Source organism: Podarcis pityusensis (assembly GCF_964106645.2).
Source record: "Podarcis pityusensis genome assembly, chromosome: 15".
In the NCBI taxonomy this organism is placed as follows: domain Eukaryota; kingdom Metazoa; phylum Chordata; class Lepidosauria; order Squamata; family Lacertidae; genus Podarcis; species Podarcis pityusensis.
In genome coordinates, this window is record NC_138040.1 from 9,192,775 (window position 1) to 9,218,022 (window position 25,248).

General features: G+C 47.5%; 1 protein-coding gene across 1 annotated transcript in view; it reads right to left on the minus strand.

The window, feature by feature from the left end:
- CCDC92B (coiled-coil domain containing 92B) overlaps positions 1-19,361 on the minus strand; it is a 33,032-nt gene extending 13,671 nt beyond the window's left edge. The window contains exons 1-2 of the mRNA XM_080983189.1: positions 18,523-19,361; positions 13,617-13,773 (exon numbers count right to left, since the gene is read on the minus strand). Of these exons, the coding sequence (XP_080839315.1) occupies positions 13,617-13,773; positions 18,523-18,576 (211 nt within the window). The 5' untranslated portion in view covers positions 18,577-19,361. The remainder of the gene's footprint in view (positions 1-13,616; positions 13,774-18,522) is intronic.
- Between the last annotated feature and the right edge of the window lie 5,887 nt (positions 19,362-25,248).

A 25,248-nucleotide genomic window follows, 5' to 3' on the forward strand; every position in this document is an offset into this window, starting at 1 on the left:
CCATCGTTCTGCCCGGACACTGAAGTCCAGCGCCGAGGGCGTTCTGGCGGTTCCCTCATTGCGAGAAGCAAAGCTACAGGGAACCAGGCAGAGGGCCTTCTCGGTAGTGGCGCCTGCCCTGTGGAACGCCCTCCCATCAGATGTCAAAGCAATAAACAACTACCTGACCTTCAGAAGACATCTTAAGGCAGCCCTGTTCAGGGAAGTTTTTAATGTGTGACATTTTAGTGTATTTTTGGTCTCTGTGGAAGCCGCCCAGAGTGGCTGGGGAAACCCAGCCTGATGGGCGGGGTACAAATAAATTATTATTATTATTATTATTATTATTATTATTATTATTATTTTACCCTTAATCTTATTTCTCAACTCAATTTCTCTCCAACGTCAATTGATGTTGAAATGTTTAAATGCTTCTTTGATTTCCCCTTGAATTTCACTGCCACATTTGCCATCCTCTCCTGCCACCCCAGCGCCGCACTCATTGAGAACCACTGCTCTAACCACTACGCCACACTGCCAAATAGCAAGGTCCAAGCTGAGGTGGCGAGGCCAAAGGGATCACCCTTCCAGATCTGCTCCTGCGCCCTGAGTGCCTTGGATTTCATGCTGCCAGACTCCAAATCAAAATCAAATGCCGGCTGTGCAATTTGAAGGCCGTTTCGGCCTGATTAACTCCGAGAAGCTGAGGCAGGCCCAGAAGTGGGGCAGAAATGCATGCTGGGAGAACACTCAGTCTATCTCCTTCCTCTCTTGTAAAACCAGGCCAGCCCCAGAGGTGGTTGCATTAGAAGGGCAAACAGCACTTTGCTTGGCAGCAAAGCATGAATCCCAGCGCACTCCACGCCAGACTTGGAAACCAATCCTTTTTTGGATGCCAGTTTCTCTGTGCGATGCAACAAACCCAGTTAAATTTCCAGGGAAATTCCAAATGGCGCTCTGTTCTGGCAGTGCGGCCAACAGTGTTCAATTAAACACGGTTTTGCGCCCTTTGATTGGACCTTAATGGCACAATCCTACGTAGAGACATGAATAGGACGCAGGAACAGGTCAATGAGATTTACTCCACTGTAAGTGCGTATCAGATTGCAGCCTTCTGTCAAGGCTCTGTCAAGGCTATGGGAAAGCTATTCCTTTCCTGGTTGCAACAAGAGAAGAGACAACAAGGTAGAGTCCCTTTTAATGAGTTTTATCCAATCCTAATAGCGAGAGACAAAAGAACACAACAAGCCTTAACAATGGCGTTGCTCCAAACTGGGTTCCTCCTCCCTCCTTCGTAGCAACAGCACTTTCCTTTACGGTGGCCACCTGTGGTCAAATGTCTCGGATTCCGTTGTTCCTGCACCTTTAATGAACGCTGAGTTCTGGGAGAAGGGGGATCAGAAATACTCTCCAGTGACAATGTGTCAGCTGGTTCCCCTTCCACATTTCCCCCCTTCTTCTAACACTTCCCAACTCTTCTGTTCGCCTGTCTCTGAGCTGTGACTTCCCTCAGACTCCTCAAAGCCCTGCTGTAATTCAATACTGCATTCCTCTCCTTCAGGAGCATCAGGAGAAGCGGGGGGCATGATCCTCACCATTCCTCCTCCTCTCTCCTGCCTCCTCTCGAGTCCAATCCCTGACACCTTCATTTGCCACCAGGAGCAAGCCCCTCAACTGAGTGGTAGGAATGCCCTATTGAAAAGAAGACAACTAATGGTCTTGATGTCTACCAGCTCCATCTGGTATGAAGGCTGACACCCTACCTGCCTGCAGACTGTCTCGCCAGAGTGGTGCATGCTCTGGTTATCTCTCACTTGGACTACTGCAATGCGCTCTGGGTGGGGCTACCTTTGAAGGTGACCCGGAAACTACAACTAATCCAGAATGCAGCAGCTACACTAGTGACTGGGGGCAGCCGCCGAGACCACATAACACCGGTCGTGAAAGACCTATATTGGCTCCCAGTTCGTTTCCAAGCACAATTCAAAGTGTTGGTGCTGACCTTTAAAACCCTAAACGGCCTCGGCCCAGTATACCTGAAGGAGTGTCTCCACCCCCATCGTTCAGCCCAGACACTGAGGTCCAGCGCCGAGGGCCTTCTGGTGGTTCCCTCACTGTGAGAAGCCAAGTTACAGGGAACCTGGCAGAAGGCCTTCTCGGTGGTGGCACCCACCCTGTGGAACGCCCTCCCATCAGATGTCAAAGAGATAAACAACTCCCAGACTTTTAAAAGACATCTGAAGGCAGCCCTGTTTAGGGAAGCTTTTAATGTTTGATGCATTACGGTATTTTAATATTTTGTTGAAAGCCGCCCAGAGTGGCTGGGGAAGTCCAGCCAGATGGGCGGGGTATAAATAAATAAATACATTATTATTATTATTATTATTATTATTATTATTATTATTATTTATTATGATGGAAGGAATGCCCTATTGAAAAGAAGACAACTCATGGTCTTGATTCAATAGCAACAAAGGGAGCTGCCTTCCTCCAAATTGGCCCATTGGCCCATCTTGCTCAGTAGTGTCCACTCTGACTGGCAGCAGCTCTTCTAGGATTTCAGGTAGGGAGTCTCTCCCAGCCGTACCTGGAGGTGCCAGGAATTAAACCTGGGACCTTCCGCAGGCAAAGCTGATGCTCTGCCACTGAGCCAGGGCCCTTCCTCCTGACTCAATAGAAGACACTGTATGTTCATTGGGAAAGGGGACGCAGAAGGTGGCAGGTTCAACCCCCAGCATGTTCAAGTGGGCCCAAACAAGAGCCTTGCATGGATCCCTGGACAGCTGCTGCCAGCCAGCGTACACCAGTGTCTATTTACGCCTGCATTGACATCTCTGTGACTTGGGAGACGGAGGAGGCATTACTGCCTTCTCATAGGTGGATAGGACAGGTGGTGTAACAAACAGGTGGGACTGGACATAGATTCATAGAACTGTAGAGTTCTGTGCAATGCAGGAATCTCAATTAAAGCATCTATGACAGGTGGCCATCCAAGCTCTGCTTAAAAACCTCCAACGAAGGAAAGTTCACCGTCTCTTCCACTGTCAAACAGCTCTTACCACCAGGTGTTCAGTAGGAATCTCCTTTCGGAAGACACAAGAACTTCCCACGCTGGAGGAATGGCAGATGAAACTTATGGACTATATGGAACTGGCGGAAATGACTGGTAGAATCCGTGACCAGGGAGAAGAGTCGGTGGAGGAAGATTGGAAGAAATTCAAAGACTATCTTCAGAAACATTGCAAAATTAAAGAATGTTAGAGTGATGTTGGACTGAAAATAAGCGGTTTCCAGCTGTACAGGTTAAGGTTAATGATAGATTAAGACTAAAGATTAAGATTAAAGATGTTTAATGAAATGGAAATTTGATAATTAAGAGGGAAAATTTTAATGTTACATTACATTAAGACTAAAGATTAGGTTTAAAGAAGTTGAAGTTATATATTTCAATATTATATTAAATTAAAGACTGGGATTAAAAAAGTGGAAAAGAAATTGCTGGACAAACAATTTTGGATTGGAATACAAAAGAGGGAGGTATGAGGAAGTCCAGAAAATAAGTAAACTAAAAAAACGGAAATGGAAAAGAGATATTGTTTTTAATTGTTACGCTTTTTGTTTTTTACTGTTGAATTGTGTTTTTTTTTCTTTTTGTGTGTGTGTTTTTGTAATTATTTCTTTTTTCTTGTCTTTTTTGAGATATGTATTGTGTATGTTTTTCTTTTTCTTTCTTCGTTGTTTAAAACTTAAATAAAAATTATTTAAAAAAAAAAAAGTAGGAATCTCCTTTCTTGCAACTTGAAGCCACTGGTTCAAGTCTTACCCTCCCGAGCAGGAGAAAACAAGCTCGTTCCCTCTTCCATATGACCGCCCTAGAGATATCTGAAGATGGCTATCATATCTCCTCTCAGTCTCCTCCAGGCTAAACATACCCGGCCCCTTCAACTGTTCCGCATCAGGCTTGTTTTCCAGACCCTCAATCATCTTGATCACCCTCCTCTGCACACATTCCAGCTTGTCAACACCCTTCTTAAACTGTGGCACCCAGAACTAGACACAGTACCTTGGTTTACGAACTTAATCTGTTCTAGAAGTCCGTTCTTAAACCAAAACCGTTCTTAAACTGAGGCGCGCTTTCCCTAATGAGGTCTCCTGCTGCCAGTGCCCTTCCACCGTTCAGATTCCATTCTTAGACCAAGGTAAAGTTCTCAAACCAAGACACTATTTCCGGTTTTGCGGAGTTTGTAAACCAAATTGTTCTTAAACCGAGGTACCACTGTACTCTGGGTGTGGTTTGGCCGAAGCAGTATTATGACTTCCCTTGACCTGGATACTAGAATGCTGTTGATGCAGCTTAGAATAGCATTAGCCTTTTTTTGCTGCTGCATCACACTGTTGACTCATGTTAAGCTTGTGGTCCACTAAGACCCCTAGATCTTTTTCACATGTACTGCTAGTAAGCCAGAAGCCCCACATCTTATATTCTCCACCAGGGCCAGGGCCTTTTCAGTGATGGCTCCAACCTGGTGGAATGCTCTGTCCCATGAGACTAGGGCCTTTCAGGATTTAACCTCCTTCTGTTGGGCCTGTAAGACAGAGCTATTCAGCCTGGCCTTTAATTTGAATTCAGCCTGATCTTTTCTTTCCCTCCCCCTCCCCTTTTATGAAGATCACCCACTCTGAGACCCCACAGCTAATTCTCCCCTGGCCTCCTCGCTGGCCCAGGTAGGACTAATTCAGCCAGCTAGCCCTGGTGACTATCTAATGCTTATTAGATGGATTTCCCCCAAATTGATTTCTGAACTTTGAATTTTATTGTTATTCATGTTTTTATACTGTATTTTATGCTGCTTTTACAATTAAGTGTTTTACATTTGTTGTTAGCCGCCCTGAGCCCGGTTTTCTGAACCGGGAAGGGCGGGGTATAAATAAAAAATTATTATTTATTATTATTATCTTATATTTGTGCAGCTGGACATTCTTGCCTTAGTGCAGATCATGGTTTATGACATTCCTGGAGGCAGACCTGGTTTCACCACAGGCTTCAAGTTGCAAGAAAAGAGATTCCTACTGAACACCAGGAAGAACTTTCTGATGGACAGAGCTGTTTGACAGCTGGAGGTGGAGCCTGTGCCTTGCACTGTGGGGACTGGTGGGGAGACAAGGCAAGGGAAATCCACCCCATTAGGTCTTTCCCCAGGATCCTCTTCCTTGGGCTCTCCTGACACAGGTAGAGACCTTCCCAGCCCACTGGATCCTTCTCAGTGTTCATCTGTTGGCCACTTGTCTCCTCTGTCCTGGCCTAGCCAGCTCCTGCTCCACTCAGAGCCTATGACAAACAGGCTGCTATTCATATCCAGTGCTCAAAACAAAGAACAGAATGAGCATTCCGCAGCCAGCCCCTAAAAAGCACTGCATTCTTTGACTTGTACAACTCATGCAAGCTTTGCAAATTAAAGTTGCAGTTCAAGCACAATTGCTTCTTCTTTGGCCTGTCTCTTTTCTTCTGTTGCCGATCACAGAATTGCAACAAACCGAAATGAAACACGGGCTCCTGCAAATCGTTTAGTTGCAAAGAACAATTGAAACCACATGTCCCAACTGCCTCTGTTAACAGGGGTTTGTTCCAATTTTCTTTTACCTATTGTAGGTAGTTGTGCCTGTTTGGTCCCCATTGGGGAAAGACCAGATGGGTACCTTCTTCAAACCGCATCAACGTGAGCTACAAAAGTCACCACGCTGGAGTTTTTCGCCTGCTCTGTGGATTCTCCCTGGGGCGGAGAACCTTAGAATCACAGAGCTGGGAGCTGCCTGAAAGGTTCACCTATCAGGGATGCTGTTACCAGAAACCCATTGCTCTGGCATCTCTGATAGGTGGCCATTTGGGCTCTGATTACGAAGGAGAGTCCACCACATTCAAGGCACTGAACAGCTTGCACCACCAGGAAGCTCTTCTAGATTTTAGTCTAAATCGGCATGGCTAACCTGTGGCCCTCCAGATGTGGTTGGATTTCAACTTCCATCAGCCCCAGTCAAACTGGCCACTGTTTGGAGGTGATAGGAGCTGGAGTTCAGCCGAAACTCGGGAGCCATCGTTCCTCACTCCAGCCCTTGTGAGCTCAACTCCACCACGTCTGTCCTAAGGATGGGGTGTGTGTTATTCTGCCACTTTCAATCTATTTCATGTCCTCATTTTCCCAGCCTTATGTTCGGTTCTCCCCCTTTCTGTCCAATCTCTCTCTCTCTGTGTTGTTGTTGTTGTTGTTTTTAAAAAAGAGGACCTCATGACCTCACTAATATATGCATTCATGCACACTTTCCCTGGTATATGCATTTTTGCAAACATTGTTTTATTGCAGAACTTCTATTGGAGAACTTTTGTAAACATTGTGTGGTGGGAGAACTTCGTTGAAAAATTTGCAGAAGCGAAAATGTCAAAGGACAGCTGCGTTTTGGTTTGAATTAGGTGGATGTACCTTTAAATGTCAACTGAATTGAATTTCTTCCCTTTAGCTTGGACACGCAGAAGTGTTTTGAAGCAAAAGCAAGAACCACAGGTGAGTCCAAATCCTGGATCTCCCGTGGTGCCACGTCTATTTTTGTTCCCTAGTCTTTCTTTTCTAATAATTGAGCCTGATAGAACCCTAGAATGGTGGAGTTGGAAGGGACCACGAGGGTCATCTAGTCCAACCCGCTGCAATGCAGGAATCTTTTGCCCAATGTGGGACTCAAGACCACAACCCTGAGGTTAAGAGTCTCATGCTCCACCAACTGAGCTATCCCTGGCCTTATTTGATGCCTCCAAAATAATTAATGGACTGTCATGAAATTAAGAACAATGGTGGAACAAAACTGGGAGGGGGGGGGAAAGCACTTAGGAAAATGAGGAGGCCGAAAAAAGAACAAGAACTGAAATAGTTAATCATTGTGTTTCTTAAAAATAATATAAAACAGTTTTCATGTTGACTCTAACCTTCCTTGCTTGAGCATTGTGGTGGATCAATGTCGCTGGAGAACAAACCTCATCACCCCTGGCCATTGGCCATGCAAGCTGGGGCTGATGGAGGTCCAACAACATCTGGAGGGCCACAGGTCCCTCACCTTTGTGCGAGTCATTGCTGTGACTTTGAGACAGTGATCAACAGGGCTGAACCTTCACTTCCTCTCCCTCCCCCTCCCCCTCCCCTCCGGATCCTCTGAGAATGAGATCAGTGGCGGAAACATGCAAGTAATGGACTAGGCACAGCAATTTCTGGTAAGCCATTCAAATCTCTCCTGCTATCCTATTGCAAATCAATACGGGCAGCCTTATGCCCACCTCCTCCTGCCTCGTTCCTGCAGCTACTGTAAAACTCCACAGCATCTCTCTGGCAGAGATGGGCGAATCTGCCAATTCCAGTTTCTCATTTTTTTTCCAACGTTATGTTCAGCTCTCCCCATTTCCACATCAGTTTGTGTTTTTCCAAGAAAACAGAAAGTCCTCATGAAAATCCACTAGCGTTTCAGGGTGACTCTTTCTCGGCACAGACAGTTTTGTACGCAATTTTAACTAATGTGAAGATTTTTTGAAACTCATAGAATTGTAGTTGGGAGGGACCCTGAGGGTCATCTAGTCCAACCCCCTGCGATGCAGGAATCTCAACTATCTCAAAGAACCCATGACAGACGACAATCCAACCTCTGCTTGAAAACCACCAAAGAAGGAGGGTCCACTGACATTCCACTGTCAAACAGCTCTTACCATCAAGAAGTTTAGTCAGAATCTCCTTGCAACTTGAAGCTGTTGGTTCGAGTCCTACCCTCCAGAGCAGGAGAAAACAAGCTTGCTCTATCCTCTATGTGACAGCCCTTCAGATATTTGAGGATGGCTATCATATCTCCTCTCAGTCTCCTCTTTACCAGACTAAACGTAACCCAACTCCCTCAACCGTTCTTCATCAGACCTGGTTTCTAGACCCTTGATCATCTTGGGTGCCCTCCTCTGTATATGTTCCAGCTTGTCGACATCCTTCTTAAATTGTGGTGCCCAGAACAGGACACAGTATTCCAGGTGTGGTCTGACCAAGGCAGAATGAGCGGTACTATTGTTTCCCTTAGTTGGTCAAATCCATTGCCCAATTCTGGCATTTCATTATCGCTTCAGAAACAAAACTGAACGTTTTGGCTGAGTGTTTTGATGATTAGCGTCTAAAGAAACACATCCTCGCAATCCCTTTGTGTGAGAAGTCCACTTCTTTTTTGTTCATGGCAATGCTAATTAAGGTTCCCATTTTACCTTCCCAGGACTACAGAAAGAATGGGGTGAGGAGAACTGGAAGCCTACATTTTCCGCCTAAGTTTAGGCAGGATGGGAGGAGGGCCAAGTTGCGCCTTTCGTATGTCAGGCTCATTCCAAGAAATGACTCATTCCTGTATTGTTAACAGCATTTATCTTCCCACAAGACCCGATACTGGAAATGTGGGGATTACAAAGGACTGGAGAGTTTGGCCCTTTTTCTTTCTGGTGGCTACTCAGGGAACACAATTGTGTTTCGGAAATGACTCACACATGGGAACAGGATGGGCTTAGAGGCTGACTGCAGCCATCCAGGCCTCTCTATCTGACTCATGGGGGGGGGGAGTGGTGGTCCTCCCTAAGCCGCCCTCCCCAGCCATACCATAGAACTGTAGAATTGTAGAACTGGAAGGGATCTCGAGGGTCATCTAGTCCAACCCGCTGCAATCTCAACACACAGTCCCCCGACCAATTTGAAACCATACCGGACCCTGCTTAGCTTTGCAGATGTGCTAGCAGTTTTGTAGCTGCACCCCTTCTCCACAGACCCTACACCTCACCTTTTGCTTCACTATGATGCATCCTTGCATTCTGATAATGGGTAGAGGACAGAGGGTGTTGTCTGAGTAAATTAGCATATGTGGCTCCACCCACATTTGCTCCTGGTCTTGCCCACCACTGGCATGTGGGCCCAGAAGGATACTGGAAACGAGATGTGGCCGTCTGGCTTAAAAAAATGCGTTTCCCACCACTGATGTAGAATAAGCTATTAGATTTACAGCCTTGCCTAGCTTTTGAACCTGGGGGGCGGGTCTCCTCAGTGGAAGAAGAGGGCAAGCAGGATCCCCTAGCTGATCTCCATGCCACCAGGGAGCTGTCTGCCCGTTTCCTGCACCTAAAAGACCATGTACAACTTGCAGAACAGCAAGGCAAGCAGAAGAAAGTGGGCTGACTTGGGGGTAGCACATTTGCTGTAACCGTGGGTCACTAATTCAACCCCCATCCTAACAGATTAATGCATTTGAGGCAGAAGGAAGGCATTAAGCAAGTTCAGTCTTCCTTTTATATGAGCCTGCTTTGCTGGTACGATTGTGTCACTGGAAAACAAATATTTCATTTGGCGTTTCCATAAAAAGAAAATGCAGGTGGGCAAGACTCCTGAAGTAAGGGGAAAACAGAGCAACTTTATTTTGAAGTGTAGTCAAAGTGATAAATCTCTTGGCTCTTTTTTTTTGGGGGGGGGGAGTCAATTGAAGGCTTTCTAATGAAACTGGAGGAGAGGAGAGAGGATGGCGGAGGGGAAGCATCCACTCCTGTTTTGGCTTAGTCCTTCTCCTGTAACGAAGTTCTGATTGAAGGTTACAATTTTGAGCAGTGAGGAGTAAGTGTGTGCTTAAGTCTTCCAGGCTTAGTTGTTTCCTTCGCTAAATCGCCCCCAAGATTCCTTTACTACTTACAAGAGAGCAAATGCCTACCTGTGGCTCAGCCAAAAACTGCTGAAGCAACATCACCCACCTTTCCTTGGGAGGTCTCCTAGGATATGAAGCTACCTACAGCTGGACAGTAATATATGTCCTCCCCAGGAGCTCTCCTAAGTCCTGGAGTGGCTCACCCTGCCTACTACCTAGAGCAGCAGTTCTAAGTACTGTTGGAAGCAGGTTAAGCCTCTTCAGGACCTCGGAGAGCTCCAATGGAAGTCATACATACACTGTTGTCCAGTGGGTTGTAGAGAAGTCAACCATAAATATGTTTCTACCTTAGGAGCACTCCAAGATCATGATTTGCTAATATGGTGCCCATGGGACAGAAGTCTTCTCTGGTGTTTGCAGGGCCCTGCCCCTCTCCTCCTTCCCCCATTGAAATTGAGTGAGTTCAATACACAGGGACTTTCAAAGCATAGGTTGCTACTAAAAGACTGATTCTCTTACAGTTGCAGAATGAATATTATGGGGAACCCGTCACCGTGCCAGTTCCACAGATGGAAGAAGGTTGAGTGGGCATATGTTGGCTAAGGTGACCCTGCACATAAACTGGCCCCAAGCTTGTTAAAGCTTTATATTCTAACACCTTAAACTTGGCCTGGTAGCAAATGGGCCGCCAGTGCAGATCTCTGGGAACAGGTGCTATATATGCTGACGGGGGCTTCACACCTGTCAGCAACCTTGCTGCAGCATTCTGCGCCAGCTGCACTTTCTGGGTCAAGCGCAAGGAAGAATGACTTAACCCAAAGCCAAGTTAATCTCCTCACTCTCTGTTGGCAACCTTTTGCTTCTCGAATTTCCTTTCGGATTACGCTTCTGGAACTTGAGCAGCAACCGAGGGATCTAAATACTGGATCCACAGCTTCCTTTGTCTCTTCAGAAGAGACTTCTGCAAGCTGGCTGGATGCGCGGTTGCCCGCCCGTCCCCCACCCATGCGCCAAAACCGGTACAAATGAGATCACTTAACACTGATGCACATGGCACAGGGCTGAAATTAATCCTCTTTGAAGAGGAGGAGACACAGGGGGTTTAATGATGGCTTTGTAACACACAATGTACTTTGCCCCTCCCCCACAGTGGCTCCCTCCCACAATCTTGGATCAGGCAAAGGACTGCTGGATTAACAAAATGCTCACACTCATATGTTCCCCTCCCCACCCCCAGGCTTTTGTCTATTGTAACTCAAAACACTGTTTAGTCGTCCTTCCTAACAGAAAGGAACGTCTTAAACTGGATTGCATTGAAATCAAATTTAGCCCAACCATCCTAATTACAATTCCAACTGCGTTTCCTAAAAGACAGACAGAGAGAGAATGTGGTAGAAAAACCTCTCTCTTTCATTCAACGTGTATTCCCAGAAGGAAACCAATTAGAGAACTGATTACTAACGTAAGCCACATTTGCACCATACATTTAAAGCACCGTGTTGTCACTTTGATCTGTCATGGCTTCACCCAAATGATTCTAGGAGCTGATAAGGAGGCTGAGATTTGCTAGGAGACCCCTGTTTTCCTTACAGAGCTACAAAACTCAGAAGAGGGATTGACTGTTAGACCATTCTGGGAACTGTAGCTCTGGGAGAAGAATAGGGGTTCTCCTAACAACTCCCAGCACCAAACTACAGCTCCCAGAATTCTTTGGGGGAAGTCATGGCTGGTTAAAGTGGTGCTATAGTGCTTTAGATATAGGGTGTGAATGTGGCCTTACTCTGGTATCCTTGAAACCTTTCCAGGCAGCAGATTACACAGTCTCCCAACATCAATGTGTTCAATTGCTGTCTGACTCTTAAAGGTCTTTCTCAGAAGCTGTTGGGTCTATGACCAGAAACTTCTGGCTGTGTGTACGTACTGATGCTCTTTGTCAGGGATGGGGATCCAGTGGTCCCTCCAGATGTTGTTGGACTCCAAATTCCATTGCCTCTGACCACTGGCCATGCTGGCTGGTCCTGATGGGAGCTGGAGTCCCTTGGAGGTGGCGTGGAGGGAACGGTCAGATCAGGAAGAGGGATGGGAGGAGCCTGGAGAGTTAGAACCACATGACCCCAGGGAAGGTCCCAGTGGAGTCCAAAAAGCAATGCTGGAGCCCCAAGAAACTTTGGAGCCAGAGAGGGAGTTGGTGGGCACAGTGGCGTAGAGTGGGTTGCCAGAGCCCGGGGCCATGCAGAACGGGATGGGAGGGAGGGAAAGGGACAGAGTACACATGTGCATTCAACTGCTTAGTGGCATCTGCATCACCCAGGAGATCGCAGCTGTAGAGATAAGAAATGAAGAGTTGTTCCATTGTCTGGAGAGGTCACTTCCTGGTTTGCATGAAGAAGTCATTTTCAATAGAGCCCAGTGACAGAAGCAAGCAACTGTATTGAAGCAGCACTGGGTATTGAAATTTTGTGTCCCTAAATTTTTTGGGACCCGGCCAACTGTCCCATGCTATGTCACTGGGTGGGCAGGAATGCAAGGAGCTGCTGTTCAGGAGAGGGTTCAAGCCCGTTGTCAGGGAAAGACCTTTCCCCTGTGTTACCACCAGACACCCTAGCCAGTTCCCTCCAGAGCCTCCTCTAATAGTAAAGTTTCTCCCTTGGAAGAGACAAGTTGGATGCTGACCTGGCATTGACTCCCCTTCCTAGGCCCTGGAAATTCCAGCGTGAACATCAACCAACTCAGGGCTTGTACACATTTCTGCTTGCCCCATGCCTAGAAACCACAGGTCTGAGAGGTTCTATGTTTGACCCACACTTTCCCTGGGGAAACCCACTCTTTAGCACTGAATCGGAGCACACATCAACTCGCAGAAAACCCGTTTTGACGTTTGCTCCGATTCAATGGCAAAGTGCAAGTTTTTCTCAGGGGAAAGTGGTGGGACAAGTGGAAGTTGTGGATGAGCCTTCTGAATGGTGCCTTATCCAGTCCTGAGACTCCTCCTGCTTGCTGTGCAAACAGACTGTACCTGGCCCGTTCTTCTAAAGAAAGGTGGTGGTTGCATCCACTTAGCTTGCCCCTAAGCCATGCAAGTCACCTGCAGTGCCTTTGAACCTTTGCCTTGCCGATGCACCATAGTGAATAAAGTCTGAACGATTTGGGCAGAAGCAGACATTGGAAATAAATTAAAAAATTAAAAAAATGTCCAGTAGCATCTTAGAGACCAACTAAGCTTGTTCCAAGGGAGGTGGGTGGCGCTGTGGGTTAAACCACAGAGCCTAGGACATGCTGATCAGAAGGTTGGTGGTTCGAATCCCTGTGACGGGGTGAGCTCCCGTTGCTCGGTCCCAGCTCCTGCCAACCTAGCAGTTCGAAAGCACGTCAAAGTGCAAGTAGATAAATAGGTACCGCTCCAGCGGGAAAGTAAACGGCATTTCCGTGCGCTGCTCTGGTTTGCCAGAAGCGGCTTAGTCATGCTGGCCACATGACCCAGAAGCTGTAGGCCGGCTCCCTCAGCCAATAAAGTGAGATGAGCGCCACAACCCCAGAGTCGGCCACGACTGGACCTAATGGTCAGGGGTCCCTTTACCTTTAAGTTTGTTCTGGGTATAAGCTTTCGTGTGCATGCACACTTCTTCAGATACACTGAAACAGACCTTTATATATAGTGGGAGGGTGGGGTGGGGCTTTTCTCAGAAGGATAGTAGGAGATGAGTGATTGACTCAATGGGTATGGTAAACCTGTTGACGACTATTAACGACTGCAATTAGTCCTACAGGAAAAAGCAAAGGATAGTATGCAGAGGTTGGAGTTCAAGATCTTCCTCCAGTGAGAGACGGGACACCCATAACTTCTGGAAGCCCATAACTCCCGCCAGACCCAACCTGCAGGGTCTGTGTGGTTAGGGAGCCTCACGAGACTTGGAGGGCCACCAGTTCCCTGCCCCCAAACCCACACAGCTCACCTGTGCAGTGCTTCTGTAAGTGGAGGATCTCCAGGTGCAAATCGTGGAGGAGTTCCATCTGCTCCTTCTTCAAGAAGGCGATGTGTCTTTGCACACTTTGGATATGGTGCTCCAGGGACAGGGTCTCCATCGCAACACAGTTGTCAACCGTCAGAGCCTAGAGGGAATTAGACGTGGATTCATGAGTTGCCCTCACGGCAATAGTGGCTTGCGGGAAGAGGGAGCTTCTTCTTCTCTCCTGCTACCCTGTCTCAAGTGATTCCTGTAGGTTGATTTACTGAAAGACATTGGCTTTAAACACATCAAGCAACTGATATATCTGAATATATTTGCACGTTCCACCTGTTTGAATAAAAACAAATCAAACAGGCTGCTGTTCTTGCACAGAGCAGAACCACAGAATCGTAGAGTTGGAAGTGGCCACAGGGTCATCTAGTCCAACCCCTGTGATGCAGGAATCTTTTGCTCAACATGGGTCTCGAACCCACAACCCTGAGATTAACAGTCTCACGCTCTGCCAACTGAAAACTATGACCAAGGTTTGAATCCCAAGTCAGCCATGAAGTTCACTGGGTGACCTTGGGCCAGCCTAGCCTACCTCACAGGGTTGCTCTGAGGATGGAATGGGGAGGAGGTGAACCATGTGACCACCTTGTGCTCCTTAGAAGATAAAGGTGGTTTATAAATGCAAAAAATAAAAATAAAACAGCTCTTTTTTAAAATTCCAAATATGGTGTTTAATTAGACACGGAATGAGAAATCAAGATTATTCACAGAATTGTAGGTTAGGTGATTTTCAACACGATTTTGTTGAAGCAAGTCCCATTTTCAGCTGGGCTTACACCTAGATATGCACTCACAGAATTGCAAAGTGGCTTTAAAGCCTATTTTTGCAACTCCTTTTGCTAGGCACTTTGTTTTTGTTGCTTAGTCGTTTAGTCGTGTCAGACTCTTCGTGACCCCATGGACCAGAGCACACCAGGCACTTAGCTGAATTTAATACATGGTATCCTATCTGAACCTGCCTTCGAGTTCAACTTCTGAAGGGTTTGCTTACAGACCCACATTTAAGATCCTTGGGATTGGAGGGCGTGAGACACAGGGCTTCTTTGGTGGTGGCTCCATGTTTATGGAACCCCTTCCCAAGAGAGATACATTTGGCCCCATCAACAAGGGTTTTTAAACAGGCCTTAAAAATCCATCTCTTTTGGTTTCCAGCTGAGATACTAGTCTGAATCTAGAAACAATTTAATGTTAGTGTTGCTGGTGTTCAAACATTTCACTGTTTCAGTTAATGTTACACGAGTGCCCTGCTGCCATGTGAAACTTTTAAAACACCTATTTCAAATGATTAGATTTTTATTAGAATATGATTATGTAGTTTTACATGGTTTTTTTAAAGTTGTCAACCACCAGCCTAAAAGATGACTCAGGAACACAGAAACACAGAGAGCTAGCTGCCTTATACAGAGTCAAACTAGCGGTCCATTTAGATCAGTAATGTTGGCACTGACTGACATCATCTCTCTCCAGGGTTCCAGGCAGGAAGTCTTCCCCAACCTTACCTGGGGATTGATCTTGGGACCTTTTGCTTTCACATATGCTTTATCACTGAGCCTCTGAACTATTTCAAGACAACAACCAACCAACCAACCAACCTCTGGCAGATATTTCTCTGTCTGTGCTCCTAATGCAAATAAAATAAATCAATTATGCAGAACAATGTCTTATATCTTCCCAGGAAAAGATCAGCACCTGGGAACCTCGTAAAGGACACCAATTCATAAGAGAGGGAGCAGTGGAATGTTATATGCCTACTCAAAAGTAAGCCCCATTGAGTACAATGGGAGTTGGTTACGTTTTTCTCGAACTGCACCCTTCACACATTGAGATCTTGCTTTTCCACTGGTGCTATTAAAAGTGGCTTACTGTTTTTAAAGGAAAGATCTATAAACAAAACAACAAATAAACAAACAATGAGCAAACTCAGGTGCTTTTCCCTTGTGGGTTTCTGTATAACCGCAGACCTAGAATCTGGAAATACAAGAAGGCAATTGCAAAGTAGGTACAAATGCATTAAGGAGCATTGAGACAGTACACCCAAGAGAATACAGTGATGTTCTCTAGGTACTTAACTAATATCAAGGGAAGTGGCAAGTAAACATCTCTAGCAAGAATGTTTATTATTAGTATTAGTATTGGAACGGGGAGGTTCTGCTCTTGATCTGCCCACCTAACCTCCAACCAGTGGAGGCTTGTCCGTAAGGGCACCCACGGGTGCTGCCCACCAGCCTCAGTCTGCCCTCAGCCATCCCCCAACTGCCTGCCTTCTCACATGCAACCAGTCCCGAAGGTGGCCCTGCCTGTCAGCTTTCTGCTCTGTTGCCCCTGCAGAACTCAGCAGGGAGGAGGATGGGGCCCACACTAGAAGCCGTTTGCTCTGGCTGTCATTGCCTTTGGCGCCACCTACTGTTCGGCTCCCTGCCTTCTGCCCTATCAGTCCCAATGGGCACTTGGGAACCAAACCAGGGCTTCTGATTATAATATTTCAACCAGATTTGTAGGAAAGAAGGGGGCCCTTTCATGAGAAGAAAGGCGTGTGGGTCAGAGGGAAAGTGATTGTGGAAAAGAGGAAACAAGGTGCATAGGAAGTTGCCAGACCACTGGCCCAGCTAGCCCTATACTGTCTACACTGACTGGCAGTTGACCTCCAGAGTTTCAGACAGGGTTCCCCTTGACCCCCAGTGGGAACCCTCCCTGGAGTTGCCAGGAGATTGAACCTGGAACTGTCTGGATGCAAAGCAGATGCTCTTCCATTGAGCTACAACCCTTACCGTAGGATAGATCTGCGATTCCACAGCTGTACCGCAGAAGCACAACATTTGCTCTGGAGATTCATCTTCTCAGGACTTTTGGTTGTTTTAGGATTACACAGGCAGGCTGAGTTGCCTGCCAGAGCAGAGGCAGCTATTGGTCTCCGTGGACCAATGATCTGACTTGGTATATAAAGCAGCTCCCTTATATGGGAAGTGTTTCCAGTTCCTGGGCAATGCAGTTTTCCTTGGTATCTTCCAACTCAAGAGACATCACTCCCGGTGGCGTTTTTACTAGACAGACAAACTCCAGAGAGGAAGCCTCAGTTTGTGTGTCGCAGCAAAGTCCAGCCGTTGAGTCTGACGAAACTTTTAAAAGGAAGAGGTTGATGGTGGCGTCACTGGCATGTGTGGGGTCACAGCCCACATTGTCAGAGGCAAAACGTAACCCCTCCTCATGTGAATACACAGCAGTCTAGAGCACAATCTACCCACTGAGTCCTAATAAACAGGTTGCCCACCCAGAAGTGACCCAACGGGACATAGGAAGCTGAGTGGGATCATCAGCTCAGTATTGTCTGCAGCCAGGGTGGTTTAGTGGTTAGAGTGTTGGACTAGAAGCTGGGAGACCAGGGTTCAAATCCCCACTCAGCCATGAAACTCCCTGGGTGACCTTGGGTCAGTCACCATCTCCCAGCCTAAGCTCTACCTCCTCACAGGGTTGTTGTTTGGATAAAGCGGGGAGGAAGAGAGCCATGTATCCCACTTTGAGCTCCTTGGAGAGAAAGGTGGGATATAAATACAGGTAACAAATAAATAAATTCCCAGACTGGCTTGCCATGGTTCCAGGCAGGGGATATTCCTTGCCCTACCTGGACAGAAGCTGGGACCTTCTGCACGCACAGAAGATGCTGAACCCCTGACCTATGGCTCTTCCCTGCGGTTATGACCTCTTCTCCAGATGTTTGCCCAACTCATAGAGTTGGAAAGGACCTTGGGAGGTCTTCTAGCTGAACCTCCACCCATCACTGCAGGTCAGAAGAGCAGAAGGACCAGACCGAGTGCTCAAGTGGTATGAAGGCAACGCTTTAAGGGGGACGAAGAAGCTGACAGGCAGCGCCATCCCCTGGGCTGAGAGTAAGTAAGGAGGCAAGCAGGTGGGGGCTGGCTGAGGGAAGAAACTCAGCTTGGTGGCAAAGCCCCTTTTGCCCAAATGGACCAGCCTTTGCTGGGTATTTGACCTCTGAGCCACCGCTTTATCTGCTTTCTTTTTTAAAAAAATAGTTCAAAGACCTTGTGCGCTGACTCTCATTCTTCTTTGCAGCTAGAGAGGCTTACACTCTGATGTTTGCACTAAGGGAAGCTCAATTGCTGCTCTCTTGTTTCTGCCTAGGGCAACTGCCTTTGAGCATAAGCAGAGCGCATTCTCTGATCCCACCCACCCACTCCAATCTGGGCTTAAAAAGGCACCTTCCAAGCCTGAGGAGTCCCCATCTCTGCTGCCCCAAAACTCAACACCTCCCTTTGTTGGATTTAGAAACAGAGGAAGAGTCTTATACCGAGCCAGATTATTGGTCCATTCAGCTCAGGATTGCCAACACTGTCTGGCAGCCTCTCTCCATGGTTTCAGGTAGGGGCTATTCCCAGACCTACCTGCCAGGGACTGAACTCTGGATGCTCCTCTGCATGCTCTGAACACTGACCTATACGGCCCTTCCCCTGAAATTAACCAGAGGTGGATAAGTTGAGTCTGTGCCATGGATTCCTGGCACCAGCAGGGGCTTGGACTAAATGACCTCTGGGGGACCCCCTTCCACCTCTCAGATTCTAGGACTGCAAAGCAGCTCTGCTCCCTGGCCCTTCTAAAAAACAACAACCAGCCAATCCACAAACTTCTATTATTTAGCAGGGAGCCAGTGGGATCTCCATCTCCAGAAAGCAGACAGCTGCTCTGTATTCAGGTTTCCTAGGAAAATCCCCCCCCCCTCTCTCTCTCTCTCTCTCTCTCTCTCCCTCCCCAAACAGATCTCAATATGCACATCTTTCCCTCTCCGTCTCTCTCCCCCCGCTTTCCGCCGCCTCGCTTTCCTTACCTGGGCAAAACGAGGAGGCGACAGCAGGAACTGGTGGCCACGACTCGGTGTCATCAATGGAAGGAGATGCCAAGGCAAGGAAGGGCGAACAGGTTGGGTCCTCGTCCCCTCTGGAGGGTTATCCAAACGCTCCCCTCCTCCGTGTCAGCCACAAACACCCGGCGGGCGGCGGCGGCGGGGGGGGAGGTATTAAGGAGGGAGGCGGGAGGGAATGGAGGGGAAAGATCCCCTCCCGCCACCCCTGGCGCCCCCTTGCTGGGTTTTCTCCTCCTCTTCCTCCTGGATCTCCTTCAAAGCCTCCTGGCGCAGTGGACACACAAGGGCACCCGTCCCAAAGTTGCGGACTCCATGGTGGCTCTCTCGGCTGCTTCTCCCCCGTCTCCCTGGGCCCCGTCCTCTTCCTCCTCCTCTTGCGCCCTCTTGGCAAAGCTGGGGAGGTGATGGTGATGGAAATGGTGGGCGCCGGAGGTGGTTTGCAGCAGGCCCTGGCAGGTTAGAGGAGAAGCAGAGGCGAGCGAGGGAGCGAGCGAAGGCGTAAACACAGAATAACGTGACCGGAACTGGTGAGATCAGTCTGGGTTGGCTTGTACAGCAGCAGGAGCAGCAGGGAGAGGAGGAGGGAAGAGGAGGATGGCTCCACTTGACAACATCCAGCCGATGAAATCACCTCTCTGTGCCTCCCCCAGGGGACTCGGCCATGGCATTGGAGGCTGCTGATTCAGCACAGAGCCAGGGGAGAGTGGATGGAGACTGGGGTGGTGGTGGCAGAGACCCACCTGGGGAACAGAGGCGGAGACATCTATTTTAAGCCAGACCTCCTCCTCCTCCTCTTCTTTCCCCCCTCCTTGCTTTTCCCTGCAGCTCTCTGAGATCCCAGAGCAGGAAGCGGAGCACCCAATCCGCCAATCGGGTACTTAGAGGAAGCTCACAGGCAGGAATTGAAGGTAATAGCTTTAGATCATTTGCTGGACTGCCAGCGGCTGAAATTCAGAGATATGCTGCTCTTCTCCATGGAGGTTCCATCTTCGGCCAGGCAGGCTGTTCTCGCGCAAAGCAGGGCTACAGCTGTTTATATATGAGTTACCTGAAATCATAGGAGCCTACTCCTAGGGGCTAAGGTCCCACTTGCCCCCCAATAAAATATTTTGGGGGGCACCCCCGATGCTGATGAACATTGCCATTCAAATGGTGTGTACGTGCTGCATCTTGTGATCGATTATGCAGGGTGGGGCTTACCTGCCCCCCATATTTTATTCAAGTTGGCACCTCTGTTTGAAATGGTCAAGTTCCAAGCAAAGGTGACTCGTACTTTGTCACTGGGTCCAAAGATGCAGCCAAACTGAGATGCTTTAAACTTAGTTTCATAGAATCATGGAATCATAGAGTTGGAAGGGACCCCGAGGATCATCTAGTCCAACCCCCTGCAATGCAGCTGTCGCATACAGGGATCAAACCTGCAGCCTTGGTGTTATCAGCACCACGCTCTAACCAACTGAGCTATCCATTTTGCCCAAAAAGTTGGTTTGGTGCCCAAGCCTGAAAGTAAGACGCAAACTACAATATGTTGGCTTTTAAGTGCCCCACTTCTCTTTTAATGTTTACTGGGCACAAGGTTTCCAGAAAGAGGTAAGATTTTGAGTTGCACAGAAAGAAGAAAGCTCTGGGACATGAAAGCTTACATCATAAGCAACCATTCTCTCTCTCTCTCTCTCTCTCTCTCTCTCTCTCTCTCTCCCCCCCACACACACACCAATATACAGCTGTATCTGTAGAAATATAAAAGAGAATTCCAAATGATAGCTTTGTCAGTGTTTATATGCAGAAGCCCACTTTGGTATAGGGCTTAGACCAGCCTTTGCCAACCTAGCACCCTCCCAATGTTATTGGACTGCAACTCCCACCAGCCCCAGCAAGCATCGCCAGTGGTCAAGGAAGATGGGAGTTGTGGTCTGACAGCATCTGGTTGGAAGGGAGGATCACATGCACTGCTCTGAGTGTGGTGTGGTGCTTCAAAGGCCAACGGATTTATAGCAGCAGAAGCTTTCATAGGCTAGACTACAGTCCACTTAATCAGGCTAGCAGAGTAATCTCGCTGGGAAGGAGCTGACCACGGTGCTGAACTCCAGCAAATGCAGTACCCCATCCTTCTTCCCACACTGTCAGACCTTAGTAAAGCATGGTTGCTCATAGACACAAACATTGCCCATTGCTTCCCTCTTCCATATGTAAATTACATTTAGCAGTCCAAGGTCTAAATCTTGCTTACAATAAACAGTATTAACTTCTGGTCTGGATGGTAACTTTCTTTCTTTCTTTCTTTCTTTCTTTCTTTCTTTCTTTCTTTCTTTATCACTCGTAGCCGAGTAAGATTGTCTTCCATAAACACAGTATTGACAATGAATCCATAAGTGACTGTGGAGGCCAATTCTGGATCCACACGTCCTTCCACAGTGGGGACATTGGTTTCCGGGTGGGAGTTGATCATGGTGTGGATTTGCCAAGTGTGCCTTCCTCTTGGCACGTTTCTCCCTTGCATCCTGAGTTCGAGTGTCTCCAAAGCCCATGACACCTTTGGTAAAGGCTCTTCTCCAATTGGAGCACTTGCAGGCAAGTGTTTCCTAATTGTTGGTGTTTATACTACATTTTTAAAAAGATTTGCCTTGAGAGAGTCTTTAAACCTCTTCTGTTGACCAACAGCATTATGCTTTCCATTTTAAAGTCCAGAATAGAGTAGTTGCTTTGGAAGACAATAATCAGGCATCCACACAACATGACCAGTCCAACGAAGTTGATGTTGAAGAATCATTGCTTCAACACTGGTGATCTTTGCTTCTTTCAGTACACTGGTATTAGTTTGCCTGTCTTCCCAAGTGATGTGTAAAACTTTTCGGAGACACCGTTGATGGAATCTTTCGAGGAGTTGGAGATGGCGTTTATAAGTGGTCCATGTTTCACAAGCATACAGTAAGGTTGGTAGTACAATAGCTTTGTAAACAAGCATTTTGGTTTCTCTGTGAACGTCCCACTCGTCAAACACTCTGCACTTCAATCAGGAGAAAGGTGCACTTGCAGAGCTCAGGAGATGCTGGATTTCGGCATCAATGTCGGCCCTTGTGGAAAGATAACTGCCCAGGTAGAAGTGATTGGCATTTTCCAACGTTACACCATTGAGTTGGATTTGTGGTGCTGCAGAGGGGTTATTTTGTACTTGTTGGTGCAGCACTTTGGTTTTTTGGATGTTGAGTGAGTGGATGGTAACTGTGGAGCCCAGCTGTCCAGCTACTTTGTGGGTACCACACAATATTTCAAATGCATGCACCAGGTAGGGCTTGGTGTTGGCACAGGCTGGGGTCAAAAATGTAACAGCAGGGATGGTTTTTACTTTATCATTTCCCCCAGCTCCACACAAAAAAGGAGGGCTGTAGCCTTGGTAGCAGAGCACCTGCTTTGCTTGCAGAAGGTCCCAGGTTCAATCCCTGGCAAATCCAGGCAGAGATGTCCTAAGCCCTGCTCGTCAGTGTCAACAAAACTGAGCTAGATGGACCAATGGTCTGACTAGTATAAGGCATTTCCTAGGTTCTCATGTTCACATGGGAACAGGCAGTTCTAGAGGACCAGTAGATAAAAGATGCAGAGATATGTCCAAAAATGTTGCATGCATATGGCCCCACCAGAGGGTTGTCTCCAGCTAAGTTCCACTCAGAATAGACCCATTGAAATGAACGGAACCAAGTTAGTTATACTCATGGTTTTCAATGGGAAACAACCCAACATGGGATACAACCCAATGGGTGGTATTCAATGCTAGCCCTTCTCAGAGCACATCCACTTAAGTGAATAGGCATGACTATTAGACATGACTGCTTTGGTCCTGCTTATAGGTTTCCCACAGGCATCTGGGTGGGCCCTTTGAGAACAGGATGCTGGACTAGATGGGCCATTGGCCTGATCCAGCAGGCTCTTTTCATGACTAGGTAAAGGTAAAGGGACCCCTGGCCATTAGGTCCAGTTGTGGCCGACTCTGGGGTTGCGGCGCTCATCTCGCTTTATTGGCGAGCCGGCGTACAGCTTCCAGGTCATGTGGCCAGGTCATGTGGCCAGGTCATGTGGCCAGCATGACTAAGCTGCTTCTGGCAAACCAGAGCAGCGCACAGAAACACCGTTTACCTTCCCGCCAGAGTGGTACCTATTTATCTACTTGCACTTTGACGTGCTTTCGAACTGCTAGGTTGGCAGGAGCAGGGACGGAACAACGGGAGCTCACCCCGTCGTGGGGATTCAAACTGCCGACCTTCTGATCGGTAAGTCCTAGGTTCTGTGGTTTAACCCACAGCGCCACCCGCGTCCCTTTCATGACTAACTTAGGTTCATTAATTTAATTGGGTCTACTCTCAGTTGTTGGCATCCATCTGTCTTGAGAGACAATGGTTTGTGCCTCTGGGGGTAAAGGCAAATCACTGCATTAGCAACACTCACCAGGGCACAAGCCTGGGCAGTGTGTATGGAGGTCCTGGGCTGCCCAGGTGACAAGACTCCCCTCTTGGCCTCGCTGATGTGGTCCAAAGGAAACCAGACCAATACATTTGGCACCAGCTTGGCTGCAGGAGTTGCCAAATGGAGGCATACAAAGATGTCATCCAACCATCTTAGGGACTCCACTCTGGATTTCTGAAGGGTTTACTCCTTCTAGGGTTTTGATTGTCTTCTAGGACCAATGTTAGAAACTAGAGAAGAATATTCTGAAAAGTATTAGGCCTTTTTATTTCATTTCAAAGAGTTATCTGGAAAAGGTAACAGATACGGAGGCAATTGCAAATGAAGGTGAAGGGTTTGCCTATCGCTAGTGGTGTGTCAATACAAGTGGAATGTTAATGATCATGCTTTGACTGCCTTCAGTTTGCATTTCGTTGGAAAGAAGGAAAGAATGAAAAGCAGAAAAAAGCAGAAAAGCAGACATCACCAGAAGTCATGTTTATGTCGCATGAAATTTGAACTTCTGGCACAGATTATGAATAGCTGAAGCTCTGTGTTCTTAGGAGGTGTCTCTCAGCTCCTCTTTGTGAAAGCCTTCTGAAATTATATTTCACCAGAGCTAGTTGGACAAGGGACATATGATTTTTTTGAATAATTTATTTCACATAAGCTTCTTATTGACAATGAATAATTCAACCGGCTCTATTTAAAGCTTAAGAGCCATTTCTGCTAGACCCCTGTTAAGATAGTATGGCAGGTTAGAAGAAAGAGGTTGCTGCTGGAATATTCTCAACTGCCTGGTGAAGGCTTTAAAATGCCAACTGTTTCTGAAATCGCTTGAATGGAGAAGTGGAGAAACACATGCACCTTGCTGCTGCAACTTCAGATCTGCCACATTTGCGTGGGTTGTGAAAAGAGCACCTTACATTTCTGAACTCAGCATTTAGCTAGAAATGCATGAGTAGTTTTGTGAACCCAGACATCTGCGCCTCCATGTGCCTCTGTGGCGATGGATTTATGTTTCTTGAACAGCACTTTGCTCTGGAGCAGGAGTGGGGAACCTGCAGCCCTTCGGTTGTTGACAGACTCCTAACTCCCATCAGCCCCACCCAGCATGGCCAATGGTCAGGAATGATGGGAGTTGTAGTCCAGTAACAATTGGAGACCCCACAGGTTTCCCATCACAGCTGTTTTCTACTACAGTGGTACCTCGGGTTAAGAACTTAATTCGTTCTGGAGGTCTGTTCTTAACCTGAAACTGTTCTTAATCTGAGGTACCGCTTTAGCTAATGGGGCCTCCTGCTGCCGCCGCGTGATTTCTGTTCTCATCCTGAAGCAAAGTTCTTAACCCGAGGTACTATTTCTGGGTTAGCAGAATCTGTAACCTGAAGTGTCTGTAACCTGAAGCATCTGTAACCCGAGGTACCACTGTATATGTTTTTGGGGAATGTGTATGCACATGGAAGAGCATGCATGAGAAAGCCTAGGCCTGTTTTGGCCACACGCATCACTGGCATAAGGTCCCTGGAGGGATGGCCAAGGGCGGCGGCGGGGGGTGTCTTTGGCCCTCCAGATGTTGCTGAACTGCAGCTGCCATGCTTGCCTGCCTTAAATCAACAGAGCCCCATGCAGTAACCTCAGTGACCCACCATCGTCTCCAGTAAAGACCTCTAAAATGATAAGACTGTGAGTATGTCTGCAAGATATAGCATCCCGAGTGTATAGATGCATGTGAGCAGGACTGGTAAGAGCTGCCCTTTCAAGATGGACCTGGAAAACATCCACTGCCTTCTGCTTGCAAAGAGTCTCTAATCAAAGGTGCATTAGGGAACTTTAGACTCCAGACTTAATGGGCTTACAGCCTCCCTATCTCCAGATGATAGCGTGTATTTATTTAGCTTACAACACAATATAGAAAGCTAGTACATTTGGGGGTGGGTGATGGTGGTGGTTTCTCAACTTCTTCTGCAGAGTGGGACCCCTGACTACTGCCTGGAAGCCCTGCTCCGCCAGGGTCACCATCTCCATTGCAGATAAACGCCCTCTTTCTCCAGTGCCACAACCCATATGCACAAATCAATATTCAACCATGCAGACTTTGAGGGTGTCTATTCTTAGCTTATTATGTGCCTCGCCTGTTATGCTGCCTGCTCTTTCTGCCTCCAGCCCCTTCACCCCCACCCCCGGCAAAGCCCTAGCTGCTTCCTTCTTATTCTAGGAAACTATACATTTGTGTGAATGGAAGCGTGGGGT